Raw genomic sequence first — 16,167 nt, forward strand, 5'->3', positions numbered from 1 at the left:
ATGTCAAATTTCGAATATGATGTCTAAAACTAGAATACCAATATTTGGTATGTAATTGAAATAATGAGATTCTTAAAGTACGATTTGTTTTAAACTTATTTATTAAAATCAATTAATGGTATATATAATATAGATTCAAATTTTATGTTTTTAAAGTAAAATAAAAATTCTTCCATGAACTTTGAATGGTATATCTATTTATTTAATCAATGACACTTAATTACCTCTAATATTCTCTTAGATAAGTCATTGTAATCAATTTTAGTTTAATACTTTTATATAAGTTAACATGTTTAAGTACTTTATCAATGCAACTAAAACGTGTCCAATTTAACTAATTTCAAACAAGATAACAGACGAGTTTAAGATATAAACATTACGAATCACTCGATTTTGATAATCATTTGATTCGGATTGTTTTCATAACCAAAAAGGTTTGAACCAGAAAGTGTGTTAATGGATGGGGTGTGTGTGTGTGTGTGTGTGTGTGGTGATTTCATCTTATGATATCATTGATAAGGACAAAGGATTATGACAATGTTCTTTTGTGGGCCGATTCATTAATGATCATCTCCCTTTTTCTTATCATATCCACAAATTCGATCCAAAAGATATATGAGTCTGACTACTTAAGGGTCCGCCATCTTCAACTTTAAAGTATTTGGTCCCGTGATTGAGTCTTAGTATTATGTTGGAGATAAGTCGCAAAGTGATCCTCAAGTCATTTGACTAAAATTACAGAACATTCATCTACTATACTTATCGACCTCGTATGAGATTGTTGAAGATTTCTTGTCAAATTATATTACACTAAAGTGATTGAACAATTTTAAAGATGATAATCGAATGTACGACAACATTGTTCCTTTGGTTTGTTGGTGAATCATTTAGAAAAGAAGGGAAAAAGAGGGGGGGAGGTAGTAGTCTAGTAAGTAGTTCTTCCTATGGTAAAATTTTCGTATGTCATAAATAATTCTTATATGTTTTGGGATGCAATGTGGGTGAGGTGACAATCAATAGAACAAAACTTTCCTTAAATCACTACACTATGTACACTATGGAGTACTACTACTCACTTTAATTAAAATCATTACATTCCATTGTCTCATTATTCCATCTTAATTTAAGTCAATCCCAAATTAAAAAAAAAAAATTGAAACGGAAAATTATCAATAAAAACAAGAAAGAAACATCACTACATCTTAACCCATCTAAACATGTAGTGTAGTGATTGTTTGGTTCTAAAGATTTTTCCCAAAATAATTGCATTGAGAGAAAAGAGAGGAGACCTTGAAAATTAATTAATAGCATGCGAGGGGGTGGGAAAAAATATAATAAAAATTATATATATATATAGATAATAATAATTTTTGGGACGCGGAAAATTTTTGAAATTCAATAAGAATAATTTAAAGATTCGGACTCCACAGACTCCATAAACGCGAATTAAAAAAACCCAACACGTCCGGTAGTACCTTCGTCGCCAAACCCTTCTGATGCTCCCCGCCGCCTACATCTTCCACCACCGGACCATTCTCTTCAACTTCCTTCACCATACTTCCTTCATCTTCCACCACCGGCGATAATGCAACGTCGACGCACTCATCGGCGACCGACGTCGGACAATGAATAACAGGTAGAGTCTTATTATTATCAGTACTTATACTACCTTGACGCCCGATTCTATCTCTTCTCTTTCCTCTACCGTTATTCTTCTTCGGCTTCTCCCCGTTGGTCAAATGATCTTCAAACGCCTCGATGGCTTGGTGGATTAGTTCGCGATTGGGAGAGGAGTCCCAGCGGCACCAGTAGGCAGTGTAGCAGTAGAAGCAATCGCAACTAAACAAAGGAGTTTTATGATAAGTAGCAGTAGTAGTAGTAGTTGTAGTAGTAGTAGTAACATTACTGTTTCCGGCATTGATTGAAGGTTTTTTGGTGGATTTCTTCCTGGAAACGCGAGTGGAAGTGATCAATGCAGAGGATTGAATGGACCTGGCGATCATGTAAGCAAGGACTTCACGGTCGTCGAGAGAGAGGAGTGAAGCTAAGGCTAAGATAGCGGCGGGTAGAAGCTTGAAGACGGAGGAGGAAGAGGAGGGCGGCGGCGATGGATGAATTTTAGCTTTGTGCTTAATCTCCATTGGAACTTTTCAGAGAAGAATGAGGAGAAGACAGTGACTGAATTCTATTATTTCTCTTTTTTTTCCTTTTTATGCTTAAAAATAAACTTTTGTTTATTTATTTTATATATATATATTTTTTTTAATAAGTTTTTTGAAAAGTAATTTTGTTTTTGTTTTAAAAAATAATTATGGTAATATTTGCAAATTTTATGTTGTAGTATTAAATTTCCATAATATAAGTTTGAATACAAAATAAATGAAAGTTTAAAGATTTAGTTGTAATGAGTTTGTGTAAAAAAAAAAAAAAAAGTATAAGATTTTGTTATAAATGAAAGTTTTATTTTAGGTATCTATATTTCCATTTTTATTTTGCTATGATCAATAAATTTTCAAACATTTTCCTTAAACTATCAAACATTGCAAATGTTATTTGTTTTCTTTTGTTGTTTCTCTTTTTTATTTGACAAACTTCTCTTACTAATTATTTATTTATAAAAGGTTTTAAGTAATCAATAATTAAAATAAATGTTAAGCTATTTCAAAATCTAATATTTGACTAACCACAAATGTGACTTTAAAATTGCTAACCTTCATATGGATTTGCACCTTTTTAATATCATGAATTTATCTTTTGTTTAATTAAAGAAAGTTATGGTATATCGAATTAAGTTATGAATAATTCATAAGATATTGATAGATAAAATTTTAAAACTTATACCCGTATCTGTAGTGATAAAATATGATATTTTGATATATTTCATAAATATTAATTTTCGATAGTTATCTTAAATGGACGAGAGATTAAAGTAGTAAAAGGGTATTACAATAATTAAAATCTAATAGTTATAATATTTTAGACTATAGTTGATATTAAACAACCATGGTTAAAGTTTCCTACTACAAAGAATTCGTGCTTTTTTTTCTTCTTTTCTTTCCATGTTTATTAAAATTAATTTTTCAAGAGCAATCGATAAATTGTTATGGACAACAAAAAAAAAACTATTTACAAAATCTAACAAAAATTTTAGGTGAACTATAGAAAATTGAATGAAGTTTTGCTATATTTTGTAAATTGTATTTTGTTATATAAAATTATAGGTTAGGACGTTTATTATGAAATGCGATCAAAGTTCCATGTTGGTTAGATAAATGCATAATCATAAGTATACAAGGAAGAACAACTATCATCGATGGTATGAAATTTTTTCATAAACCTAAAAGTAAAGTCCTAAAATATAGATATGCGACATTATTAAACACCATGTACTTAATAATTCAATTTTGTATTTAAGAACGCTTTCACTAACCAAACTTTTTTTAATACTTCTGATAAGTTGAGTTGGTTGTCTACGTTAGTTATTGGAGATTAATGATGGAGTTGCTCGAGAAAGATGGTAGTTCCATGACATTTGACATCAAACGTGATCGCTAGAGATGATCATCGTTGAGGGTATAGTTGTAAAAGTCTGGTCATAGGGGAAAGCACGTGTCGTTGATCGTGGTTGTCAGATTTTCATTATGTGCTTCAGCGAAAAAAAATTCTAGAAATAAACGTGGAATGAATAAACAATTATAATATTTTATTGACTAAATTATACAAATTGTCGTAAACTTTGTAATTTGTGTAAAGAAACATCCCTAAACTTTCAAAAGTTTAAAAAATATTCTTAAACATTTAAAGTTCAAAAATACTTTCATCGTCGGCTTTGGAAAAAGCTTTGTTTAAAAAACCATTATTAAAAAATTTCATAAACACCCTTAAACTTAAAAATAAAAAATAAAAATACTTTTATTATTTCCATTCTCACTCAAGTTTTTTCAACGACCAAATTTTTAATGGTTGTTTTCAAATGTAGAAAAATGAATCAAAATATAATAAAATTTTATACTCTACGTAAATACTAATTGACTATATTTGTATGTATTTTCAACATTATTGCATTTTACAATAAATTTTAAAATTTATTCCAAAACATAAAATTCTACAAAAACTCACAAAACTCTAAAGAAAATCGTACTTAAAATATACTACAATAATAATTAGTCAAATAAAAAATGGACATTTTTAAATATAGCAAAAAATTGAAACTATTTACAAAATCTATCGAACTCTCCACAATCTATTTACACTTTCTTTTTCTAGATTTTGTAAATAATTTTAAATTTTCATCTATCTATAAGAATTTCTCATTAAAAAAATGTATTTGACTGTTAACATACATAAACTATTAATTGACATACAATTCGTAATACTTCAAGTAAAATTTTAAATTGTCAAACTACATGAGACGGTAAGACGATATTAATGGCTTATGTTATATAGCAACAATAGTATTTTTTTTTTCTTTTTAATCTCTTATAAATTTAATCTTTATAAAGTTTAAAAATTTTGGGCTAATAGCTAAAAACATTCTCTTTTAATATGTTTTAAATAAAAAAAATTATTTTAAAATTTTGTGAGATTTTATGGACTTTTATATTTTAAGTTAAAATTCTAATCTTATTTTAGTTCTCGAGAAAATTGTTGTAAGAATTGAAATTTATATTTCTTTTATATCTTTTCACTCTTTCGAAATATATTTGTTTCCAAAATTAAAATAAACAGTCAATTTTATTTTTATCTAATAATCTAATTCCTATCGTTCAAATATATCTTTTTCATATTTCTTTTTGGTTTTTGAAAGTTTGAATCTATTTGCTTCCTTTTTTATACATTAATTTCCATCTTTTTTTTATATACGAGAATGCTTTACTAAATTTAAAAAACAAAAATAAGTCTTTTTTTTTTTTTTTTAGTTTTAAAAGAAATTAACTTGGCCACATAAAAAAATAAAAAAATAACAACAAATATATTTTACTTTTCAGATTAAAAAATCTCCCAATTTGTTTACATTAAAACTCATTCTCATTTGTTCTTAAAAGACCAAATTCTGATTTCCTTTTGAAGAAGAAAAATGAAGTGGGGGAAGAACAAGGGGGAGGGCGTGAAGAACACGCAATAGAATGTGAGAGTGTGTGTGCTGTGATTAAAATGCAAAATGGGACCACAAGAGACACGTGGCAAATGGTAATTGGGTGTACACAGCTATTTCCGCTTTTATGTGACAGAGTGCTCGAGAGTATTGTACGGCCACACTGGTTTTTCTGCACACCCCTTTCTTTTATACTATTTTCCATATTCCACCCCCCATAAACTCTTTTTTCCATTTTCACCCTCCTTTGTCCTTTCTCTCTATAAAATCATCTTTTTCACAATTTTCTCTTAAATAAACTACTTTTTTTAAAAAAAAAAAAAAAAATTTACAATTCCTACAATAAGATGAATATATCTTTAGTGTTACATTCAAGTTTTGTTTTGGTTTATAAGCAGTGTATTGGAAATACGAAGTTGGGTAATTAAGTATTTCGTAATCTAGAAAGGTATAATTTTTGTTTATGTGGTTATTTCTATTGGTTAACTTTTTGTTCAATGTTTCAACTAAAGATAAGACCTTTATGTATGTCTTGCAATTATTTTATATGTACAAAATTCTCTTGTAAACAACCAAGTTATAATTTCATATTAGGGACTTGTAGGAGTGTAATATGCACAAAAACATAGGTACCAATGAGTTTAGAGTTTTTTTTTTTTTTTTGCAATGCATATATTTTGTTATTGACAATGTAACCAAAAGTCTCACGTCAACTAGATAAGAGGATGATCATTACTATATATCTAAGACAATTATCACAAGGCATTGTGTTAAATCAAAAGTAAAGCTATAAGGGTATAAATTACTATATATGATGACTACAAAACACTTGAACTAACAATTTCAAATTTTTATTTTAAACGCTTTCACCAATCAATTTTTTTATTTTTTATTTTAGTATATGATCGAATGAGGTGGTCAATAAAGTTAGTCATTGGTAATTGTCAGAGTTGGTCATCTGATGTGATAGTCGAAGTTGGTCACGTAGAGATGGTATCCACACATGGAGTCTGATGATAGTGGTTGCAAGAGATGGCTCTTGAAAGGTGATCGCCACTTAAGGTAGTTGTCTAAGTAATTTGGTCGCCATATTGGTTTGTCAAGACATGTTGCTAGAGCGAGGCGACATACTAGTTGTTGACGAATGGTTGTTTTCCAAAGTTGGGTGTCTTAGGTGATTGCTTGATATCATCAAAGTTAATCATTGACAATAACTAAACTATAGTCACAAAAATCATTGGAATGAGGATGAAAGAAAGAGGAAAATATAAAGTTTCTTGATAAATGTGCAAATTTTACCTTCTATAGGTGGTAGACCACAATAGACCATTGAAAATAATTATCTTTAGAAAATTTATTTTAAATGACAAAATCATTAAAAATGTTTTTAAATACGACAAAGTTTTACTTTCTGTCGGTGGTAGATTACAATAGACCTAGATAAACGTCTACAAGTGTGAATATAATTTCATCACGCTGTCTACCCAGAGAAAAAATAAAACTTTGTTATATTCATAAATAAATGAGTTCATTTTTTTTATATTTAAAAGCATCGTAAATGAAGAAAAATAAAGAATCAAATTTAAAGATAAAATTGCTTAATATTTGCCTATTTTCCCCTCCCTTTCCTTCATTCTTCTTCTTCTTCTTCTTCTTCTTCTTCTTCTTCTTCTCTACTCTCATCCCCATGTTCTACCCTCTTCCTTGCATCCTCCCTTCTCCCCTTCTTCCTCAAATAATTTACTTTTCTAAAAGAAAACTCGTCTAAAATCCAAAGGCCTTCATCTTAGACGATCTTCCTCTACCTTGGATTTTCAGCCTATTTTTTTTCTAAATATAAAAAAGTGAAGAAGATCATATAGGGGAGGAAAGAGAATGAAGAAGAAGAAAAAGAAGACAACAAAAGTACTCAACAGTCAACAGAAAGGGACAACGGCGATGGTCGGCCCCAAGAGGAATACGATGCCATTAAGGATGATACAACAGTTCAAGTTTGGTCTAAATTGAGAAGCAAAATGAATATCTATAATCAATCGGTCTTACAATAAAGGGAACCAAGCCGAGATGTCCATTAAGGACAAAACCAACTATTCGACTTTGAGTTACTTTGGTTTGTGTTGTCCCTTCGGTTTTCGACTTTGGTGACAATATGTACCATATCAAATTTTAGCAATAAACTATTCTTGACATATGAGTAATTAAACAACAAACAAATTTAGTTTTCTATTATAACAAATTACTTCTATAATTGTCGTCTCACAGTATGCATGTAGTATGTAATGTTTACAAATTCAGGCTTTGATAAACTTGTGCAATTAGATGCTTAAAAATTTAATAGGGTTTCTAAAAGTGATCAAAGAGACAATGTGGTACAAATTTATACTGATCAATAAACCCAAAAGTCAATCCAAATATATAAGATTGACAAACTCTTTGTTTGTTTAAGAATAAGTGCTCAAGTCAAATATATATATATGAGAGAGAATCAAAGGATTAATAGAGATTGTATAATACCCAAGTACAATGTTCATTCCGTATATAAAATTTTGTTAATTGAAAACACTTGCATATGCCGTTTATTATTGAAAAAAGAAATACTATGAACTTTTGAAACTTTAATATGTTTCATTCTTACCCAATTTTTGAAACGTGCTCCAAAGAATGTTATTGGATAAATTAAGAAAAATTAAAAAAAAAAAAATCACAATAACAAATGTAATAAGAAATAGACCTATTATTAAAAAAGAAAAACAAAACTCAATATCTTATCTAGTAACCATTTCATTTTTTATTTTCTGCTTTTCAAAATTTAACCTATTTTCGTTCGATTTCTTATAATGATTTGTATCTTTTTTTAAATACAATAAAAAGTTTTAAATTATTTTAGAATAAAACATCAAAAGATTATCAAAGGAGACGTTCATGATAATCAAAATATGGGAATGTAGGAGGGAATTAGCATAGGATTCTTTGGTGGGTAAATGGTAAATTTGTATTGTTTTGTTGTCAATAAGTCGGGATGTCAGGTTGTCAGGTGCCTCCCTCTCCCTCTCATTTTCATCCCTAACCCTAAACTCTATAATTTCAAGATATATATATATATTGATACAGAAAAACCACAACACATTCTCTTTGCTCAAACTCTCTATTAACAACATATATATATAATCAAATATGGGTGATGTTGAAAAGTCTTATAACTTTTTCCCATTTCTATGAAGATTGGTTTTTGGAAAACCTTATCCAAGAATATAATGCTAAAGCATCAATTGGATTATTTGGATATTAGTTTGATTTTGGAATCCTCTCTCGTTGTACTAATTATAATTATAAACACAATTTAAACATAAAATCATTGCACAAAATATTGAACTCAAGACTTTATGAAAATCCAAAATTATAAAAGGCTATTCCCCTTGCATGTATTAACTCTTCCATTAATTAATAAGGGTTAGAACGTTTTTCCTTCTTCTTCTTCTTTTGTCATTTCCAAAAAAGAAGGGGAAAAAAAAAAACGGCTAATTTATTGTATAAAAATTGTAGTCATTTTCAATTTCTTTTACTAGATAAATTTATTGATAATTTGACATCTCGTTATTTAAAAGAAAAAATAATGCAAAAAACTAGATTATCCAAACATATAAAAATATGTTTATTTATCTAATGTGTCAACCAACCTACCACTTGGAATAGCGATTTATGTTCAATCCAAGAAAATAAACGAACCCAAAGCATCAAGTCAAACTTTAATTTCAAGCTAAACTTGGATCAAGTTAGGAAAGTGCTCAAACCTATTATGTGCGTTCATTTAGTTGGTAAATATATATTCTTTTATTAAGAATGAGCAGAGTAAGCTGAACGGCCCCCAAACAGGCCAAATCGAAGAAAACTAACCAGTTTTTCCTTGAATCTAGTCAGAACTAGTTTTTCCGAAAGAAAAAATCGGATCTAAAGATCTCTAACCAACACCTACCCAAAATAATACTTTGAACGTATTTTAATATTGGTTCAAAGTCGCTTAGCATTTTAGTCCTTTTAAAAATGAATATATGGAATTAACCAACCCTTTTTAAGAAATAAAATCAAAGTAAATAAAAGATGAAAGTATATATAATTATGGAGAAGAACATGGTCCATTCTGTCATATTTGCAGCAAGCCAGCCAAGGGGAAGATTGGAGATATCCATTGTAGATTACAAAATGGTTCACCAAAGAACAGAATATAATGTCATCTGATCCCAATTCTCTCTCATTGATGATTAAAAAGAAAAGCAAAAAGATGTCAACAAAAGCTGCAAGAAAATCCATTGATATCTATCCATTGGTTGTATCAAAACCTTCCATCAACCCAATAAAAAGTCTAATTGCTTTCTAAAGCAGTGCCTATCCAAATCCAATTCTTTTGTTCTCTCACAAAACTCTATAAAAGAAAGAAAGAAAGAAAGAAGATAGAAATGAATAAAAAAAGTTGGCATTTTTTAGCAGAAAGAAGATAAGAATTCAATACCAAGAGCAAAAAAGCAGTAAATTTCCTACAAAATAATCAACTCTACTACCAGTGTCTATACAGGCACTCTCTTTCTCATTAATAAAATGACTTAAACAACAACAACAACAAATTTGAAGAAAAAAAGGCCGAAAAAAACTCACAATAGCTGCTCAACTGCAGGCGCAAAACCTGCAAAATGTTAGTCGGACAAAACAAGTACGATTTGATTTGATTTCTAACAACAATTTCTCTTTCTCTACCCTCCCCCCCAAAAAAGAAAAAAATGGAAAGCAATGCAACCCAGATTTTGATTTCTTCCAATCTTGATTGCAAGCCTCAAAAATAAATTAAGACCATACTACTAAATTAATTCTCTACTCCAAATCTAAGCCACAAAATTGCAGGATTGAAACAACCTCAAAGTACCATTGCCACTTTTTCCTGTGAAACAATTGAAGAACAGTGGGCGATGAGAGGCTCGTAATGGTCTGCTCCGGCGCCACACCAACCTGAATAATGATAAAGAAAATGTTAGGTGCTACTACTTTGAAGTTTGGCCACGTTGTTGGGGGAAGAATGAAAAATGGGGATGAGTTTAAAGAAAACTGAGAGGTGAAACCAAAATAGCAGATGGTGGGGGTTCTTCCATTACCTGTTCCTTTCATGAATAGAAAGAAAGGAACTTCGCAAATTTCGCTCCTGGGTCGGTGTGGAAGAAAAAAAACACAATTTTCTTCATCAACCATTGCGTCGGATCCATGTGCTTGCACCTTGAAAGTTCATAATTCAGGGATTTCGTCAGTAACTTTTGGAAACAGGTCTTAAAAAGTAAGTATTTGTGAGCTGCAAAAGTAGATTCAGTGCTTGACCTATTTAGGTTTTGAAGTACTATTGTCTTGAGTGATAAGAAACCTACGTGAAGAACAAACCTAGAACAACTCTTCATAGAAGAAAGCTCCGATTCACATAGTTGCCTATCAATTTTTTTTTTAATGAAAACGACTTTCACTTGGAAATGAGAGCACACACAAGCATACAAAGCTCCTCTACAAGAAGGGACTCCAACTACTATGTGAGATAGTGCCTACACAATAGTTACAAATCGTCTTCGATAGTTGCCTATCAACATGAAATTGTAAACCAACAATAGGAACTTTGAACCAAGTAACAACATATCTTCAACCATGAATAAAATTTCATCAAGAAATCTCAATATCTCAACTCAATCCCACATAGGGAATCATCTAATCATAAACCTTAAACAATTCCATTGCCCACAATTAGGCCTAGAAATCTTTTGGAACAAAGCAGTTTTTCAACATTCATCCATTTATTTATATGTACCAGAAGGAACCATCTTTGACCAATTTGTCAAACATCAAATGTCATGGAATTTTCCCAGAACGGGATTATCAAAAACTTAAGATTAAAAAAGGTCAATGACCTAACATATGAAACAAATTGGTCAAAAACCAAATAAACCCATAGAGAAACACAAGAAGAAAATGATTGGTTGGTTCTTACAACGTATATCTCACGCTTGAACTCTGTTGCAAGACATTCAATCGCTATGTCATCCCCAAAAGCTGCGGCGTGGCCTTCTCTGTTCTCATCCACAGATAACAACCCGTCCTCTGTGTATTGCAAAGTTATAATATCGTATTCATCCCCAAGGGAACCGGAAATTGACATGTATTTCGCCCAACTCGCACCGTCGTTGATCGGAATACATCTTTCTTTGTAAATCGATTCCGCTGCCGTTTCTCTTCAATTGAAACAAACAAAATGAGAAGCAAATACATTAACAACCGAAAAGGCGCTATGGCCGCCGTAGAACGTAAAAGAATCCAGATCTCATGATTATCGCTGTTTAGAAGTTAGAAATGGCTATAGAAGAGAGATTTCAGATCCAATGTAACAATTAATTGATTATACCTCTGCAAGCCGAGTTGAACAAGCTCATCGATAGCTCCGTCCAATGCCGGCCGATCCTCTTTCTTGGCCAAGAATTTAACCTCCTGAACGACATGGATTCCCCATCCAGTCTTCAGATCGGGAGAATATAGATGCCTAATCGCCTCATTAATCACCTCAACCTCCTCCAATCTCGCAGATCCAAAATCCTCCAAGAATCGCCTCACCGTCCGCCGTCGAAGTTCCCGAGCGTCGACCTCACGCGCCATATTCATAGCCTTATGAGAAGCCGTAAACAAACAGTTTCCATCAGAAGACACCTCACCACCATGCGAGAGACGAAACACAACAGATCTCAAAGGCGTAGAAGAAGACGAATCAATACTATTCTCCTCGGGATGCTTCCAGAGAACGCCTTTAGCATGAAGTCTCTGAAGCTGCCGTCTCTGCTGGTCCTCAAGGCCAAGAACGTCATCCCAAGCAGTAGCTACAACGGCGGCTGCGGTTGTCTGGTCAAGAAGATCTAAAGCCCCATTAGCATCTATGACAGAGGAAGAGTTCTGGTCCCTCCAATTAACGGCCGGAGAGGTGGTCGGAAAAGACTCGGCTACAACCGTGGTGGAATCACAAAGTAACTTCCCCATTATTGGAGCAGAAATGGGTACAAAAGTAAGGACGTAGAACCGTTTTTTTTTCTTCTTTTTTTTTTTCCCTTTCAATTTCTCTTCCAATGGCGACGAAGGTACAGAGGAGAGAGAGAGAGAGAGAGAGAGAGAGAGAGTGAGAGAGAAGAGAGAGAAAAGGGAGGTTAGGGTTAACGGAAAGATGTACGAAGGAGAAGGATGAAGACACGTGTACTAATCTACACTCTTTCGAAGGCGCATTTAAGCATGGATTCTCGTCCCCCTATGCCCCCAACGGATTTATTTGCTATTATGCGCCCCTTTCTTTATTTATTTATTATACCTTCAATTAAAGCAGCTTTACGTTCTTTCTTTTCGTATTTTTATTTATTCTCATTTTCGTGGAGGGGGAAAAGAGAAGAGAAAGGGGTTGGTGGGATTTTCTTTTTACTATCGTTTTGTAATGTTTCTTAAAATAGATTTATACATTCATTTTCTTCCCTATTTTTGTTTAATACATTTCCTACCCAAAAATATAAATCTATCCTCATCCCACTAATCAACTTATTATTTTACATTTTAATCGTGATATAATGAATCAAAATATTTACAAAATATAACAAAAATTCAAATTTTATTGATGATAGTCATTTCTATCAATTAAGTGATAGAAGCTTCTCGTTGTCCATCATTGTTTATTATTAGTTATTTCCAACAATTCTATCATTTACGATCATATCTCTTGTTTTATTGTTTATATTGATTTTTTTAAAAAAAAATTGTTTAAAAAATCAATCAAATTCAATAAGATTTGGATTTACGATCAATTTTAGTAAGATATCGAGAATTCATAAGTCGTCGAACCATTTAGAATTCATGAATCTCGATCGTATTTAAATGTGCATGCTTTTTTATTTTTCTATAAGGTGGAAACATTTTGTCAAATATTTTGTTATTACTTTTGTTTCAATTTATTTCTTCTTTTTAATCTATTTTTCCAATTTACAATTAATTATTCGTTTAAGTAAAAATTTAATTTTGTTAATTTTATGGCCTATTTTTCACCGTATAACTCAAATTATAATACTTCCAAAGGAAATCTCATGAAAATATAACATGGGACAATCAAACTTTATTATTGTTAGTGTGAGTAAATCGTACAAGGTCGTCCTCGTTCCTTCAACAACTCACTCTTCTACTATGGGCGTACTATCGTAGTCGTAGTTAATTTAAAAGAGTACTCATATCCTTGTGACGTTGGGTCAAGTATACTCTAATTCTTAAGTTATAATCATGTGCGTACAAAAGAGTATTTAGATTGTCTTTTGACTACTCTCACTTAGAATATGTGCAACAATATCACTAAATTAAAAAACAGTCATGCCCTCATCTTGAAGGTTGTGTAGGGTACAATTGTGAGTTATGTTTGTTATTTTGTTATCGGTGAAACTCCACAAGCTTAGTTGGTCAACTCGTAACTAGTCGAGGGCTCAACTTTCCTTTTTAAAACGTGTATTATGCATGTTTTTTAACCCCTTTGGATTTGTTTTTCGTCAATTTTAGAGGAGTTAGAGAAAAATAGTGGATTATGGAAATCCTAATACTAAGATTTCTACAATTCGAACCCCAAACAAGGAGTGGGTGAGCTATTTTAGCCCACTCCACTTCAAGCAAAATTTGGCCTTAAATGTCCCAGGATAAAAGTAGGAATTATGATATCAATTGAATTGGAGTAAAAAATTATAGTTAAAGCTTTCATTGAAATGATTCATAAAAATTAGTTTTAAAGATAATTTTCTATTTAGTGTAATGAGAATAAAAACTCTTCAATTTTTTAATTTTTTTTTTTTTTTTTTTTTTTTTAAAAAAAGAACACTTGAGATCAAAATAAATAGTTTTGATTATATTTTTAAGAAAAAATAAATGTAAAGTTGATAGAACATTTGTATATTTGATTAGAAAATTGGGCGGCGGTGGTGGTGGTAGGTGCCAGCCTGGAGGGCATGAGAAGAAAATTCAAAATAGCGTAGGGAAAATGGTGCCAACTCAGCTGGAGCTGACTTTGAAACCTTTTTTACTATTAGAGCCGAGCGTTAGCTGACTACATCGAGCCGCCTAATTTGGTTTAAAAGAGCCGTTGTTATTTTGTCCGTTTCTTCCTCCCATTTAACCGTTCTTTCCAACTACCTATCGTCTTTGCATTTTATAATAAATACTATGGATAAAAACTTTAGTTTAAATCTATCAAATGAGAGATGAAATATTCTCTTGACTCGGCTTTATTAGTATTTAAAAACACTAAAAAGACTTGTTTGATTAATCATTTTGTTTTCGTTTTTTTCTTTCTTTTTTTTTTTTTTTAAATTATCTTCATTTGCTTAATATATTATGATGTGCAATTTTTTTATTAGTCGAGCGCAACACGTTGAAGATAGTCAGAATCTTAGAGGAAGCCTAAGTGATTGTTATTGATAAGGTGTTTTTAGTACTTTTTGGGAGCCTAAAACTCAACTACAATAAGGAGTTAGCCTAAGATTCAACTATGGAAAATGAGTTCCTCATCTTAGGAGATCATAAGATTCATAGGTGAATGGAGTTTTCTAACTTGAAGAGAAGGTAATAGTGTTAAGAGGAGTCATACACACTATCTAAAGACAAAGTCTACAACAATAATATTACTGACCTTAGGGGGAGCCTAAGTATATTTGAAAAGGCTAGAGCTCTAAAACGATTCCAGGTGATTAGTAATTGAGCTTTACGTGAGTCGTTGTATAGTAATCGTGTATTGCATATAAGTACTACCTTTAGGGCAAAAATTATCTGAAACTATAATAATCACCTTTTACTGTAGTAAATATTATTTAAAAGTCTAGAATTAACGTCACAGTCAACACTATTTCAAAATTCTAAATTTGCTAATATTTTTACTATTTTACATTCATCGTTTTTTATTATTTGTTACGATGTTTGTCATTTTATTATCAAATTAAAACAGTTTATACACTAAACACATACTATTATAACTCAAACACAAATTATTCTAATCAAACTAGTTATAAATAACCCAATTTTTACCCCTAAACCCCTCTTAAAATTAGTGAATTATCTTTCTCAAACACGCTGCTCCCAAACGTAGATAAGTAAATTTCATCGAATTGAGGTACTGACTACTTTTGTGCGTCTTTAACTATTTACCTGTTGTTGATATCGATGTATATATGCTTTTTATTCAATAATGACTATTGAGTGACGAGTGACCTAGTGGTTTAAAAATATCTAAATAATAAGTCAATGGTAAACCTTGATCATTCCATTTTCTCAAATTGGAATCACAAAATTTGAATAAATCGCGAAATTAATATATTTTTTTATTATTGTTATTATTATGTTTTCATGGAAAACATGTGGTTGTAGCAAAGAGACATTCTTATAGTCAAAGAATCAAATTAGGATATTACAAATCCTATAGGCTATATATATATATATATAAACCCTAAGAATCTTAGTAGGTCGGATTTTAGATACACAATAATTTCCCAAAGTTTATTAAGTACTTCTGTTACCTTCCAAACACACGTGAGAATCTTAAATTAACACACAAACTCTCGTTGGTTGCATGAAATATAAAAGTGATTACAAGGGTTAACCCATGCAATAACATCATAGGAAGAGAGTAATTAAGTAGGTAGAACTAATGTATTCAGGACTGCATGTCCTATCCCTAATGATTTCCACATATGCCCTATTATTACTGTATGGGGGTTTTGGGCCTCAAGCCCATTATGCCTATTGTGTTTACAAACTACAAAGCAAAAAGAACGGCAAAGATCCTATGTATACATATCTCCCCTTACAACAGTTGGAAATAAAAATCTTGGGATGAAATATTAGTATAGGAATGTAACAAAATGAATGAATGTTTTATAAGATTGAATAAAATTGTAAGATAAAATTATATTCTTAAAATTTATGGCATAGAAGAATGAATGATAAGGGGAGGAGGGTGATATGGCAGATGATAACTGTGTTGATGTGACATTACATAC

General features: G+C 31.1%; 2 protein-coding genes across 2 annotated transcripts; both read right to left on the minus strand.

Moving 5' to 3' along the window:
* Positions 1-1,321: 1,321 nt before the first annotated feature.
* Positions 1,322-2,197, minus strand: LOC103494567 (uncharacterized). Its single transcript, XM_008455798.3, has one exon. The coding sequence runs from the start codon at positions 2,139-2,141 to the stop codon at positions 1,410-1,412; it is 732 nt and encodes a 243-aa protein (XP_008454020.2). The 5' UTR covers positions 2,142-2,197; the 3' UTR covers positions 1,322-1,409.
* A 7,397-nt stretch (positions 2,198-9,594) lies between these two features.
* Positions 9,595-12,526, minus strand: LOC103494568 (uncharacterized). Its single transcript, XM_008455799.3, has 4 exons — positions 11,520-12,526; positions 11,109-11,349; positions 10,237-10,354; positions 9,595-10,093 (listed from the first exon to the last, which is right to left on the minus strand). Exons 1-4 carry the CDS (start codon positions 12,140-12,142, stop codon positions 10,002-10,004), a joined length of 1,074 nt encoding a protein of 357 aa, XP_008454021.2. The 5' UTR covers positions 12,143-12,526; the 3' UTR covers positions 9,595-10,001.
* Positions 12,527-16,167: the final 3,641 nt, after the last annotated feature.

Source organism: Cucumis melo, chromosome 7 (genome assembly GCF_025177605.1).
Source record: "Cucumis melo cultivar AY chromosome 7, USDA_Cmelo_AY_1.0, whole genome shotgun sequence".
Classification (NCBI taxonomy): Eukaryota; Viridiplantae; Streptophyta; class Magnoliopsida; order Cucurbitales; family Cucurbitaceae; genus Cucumis; species Cucumis melo.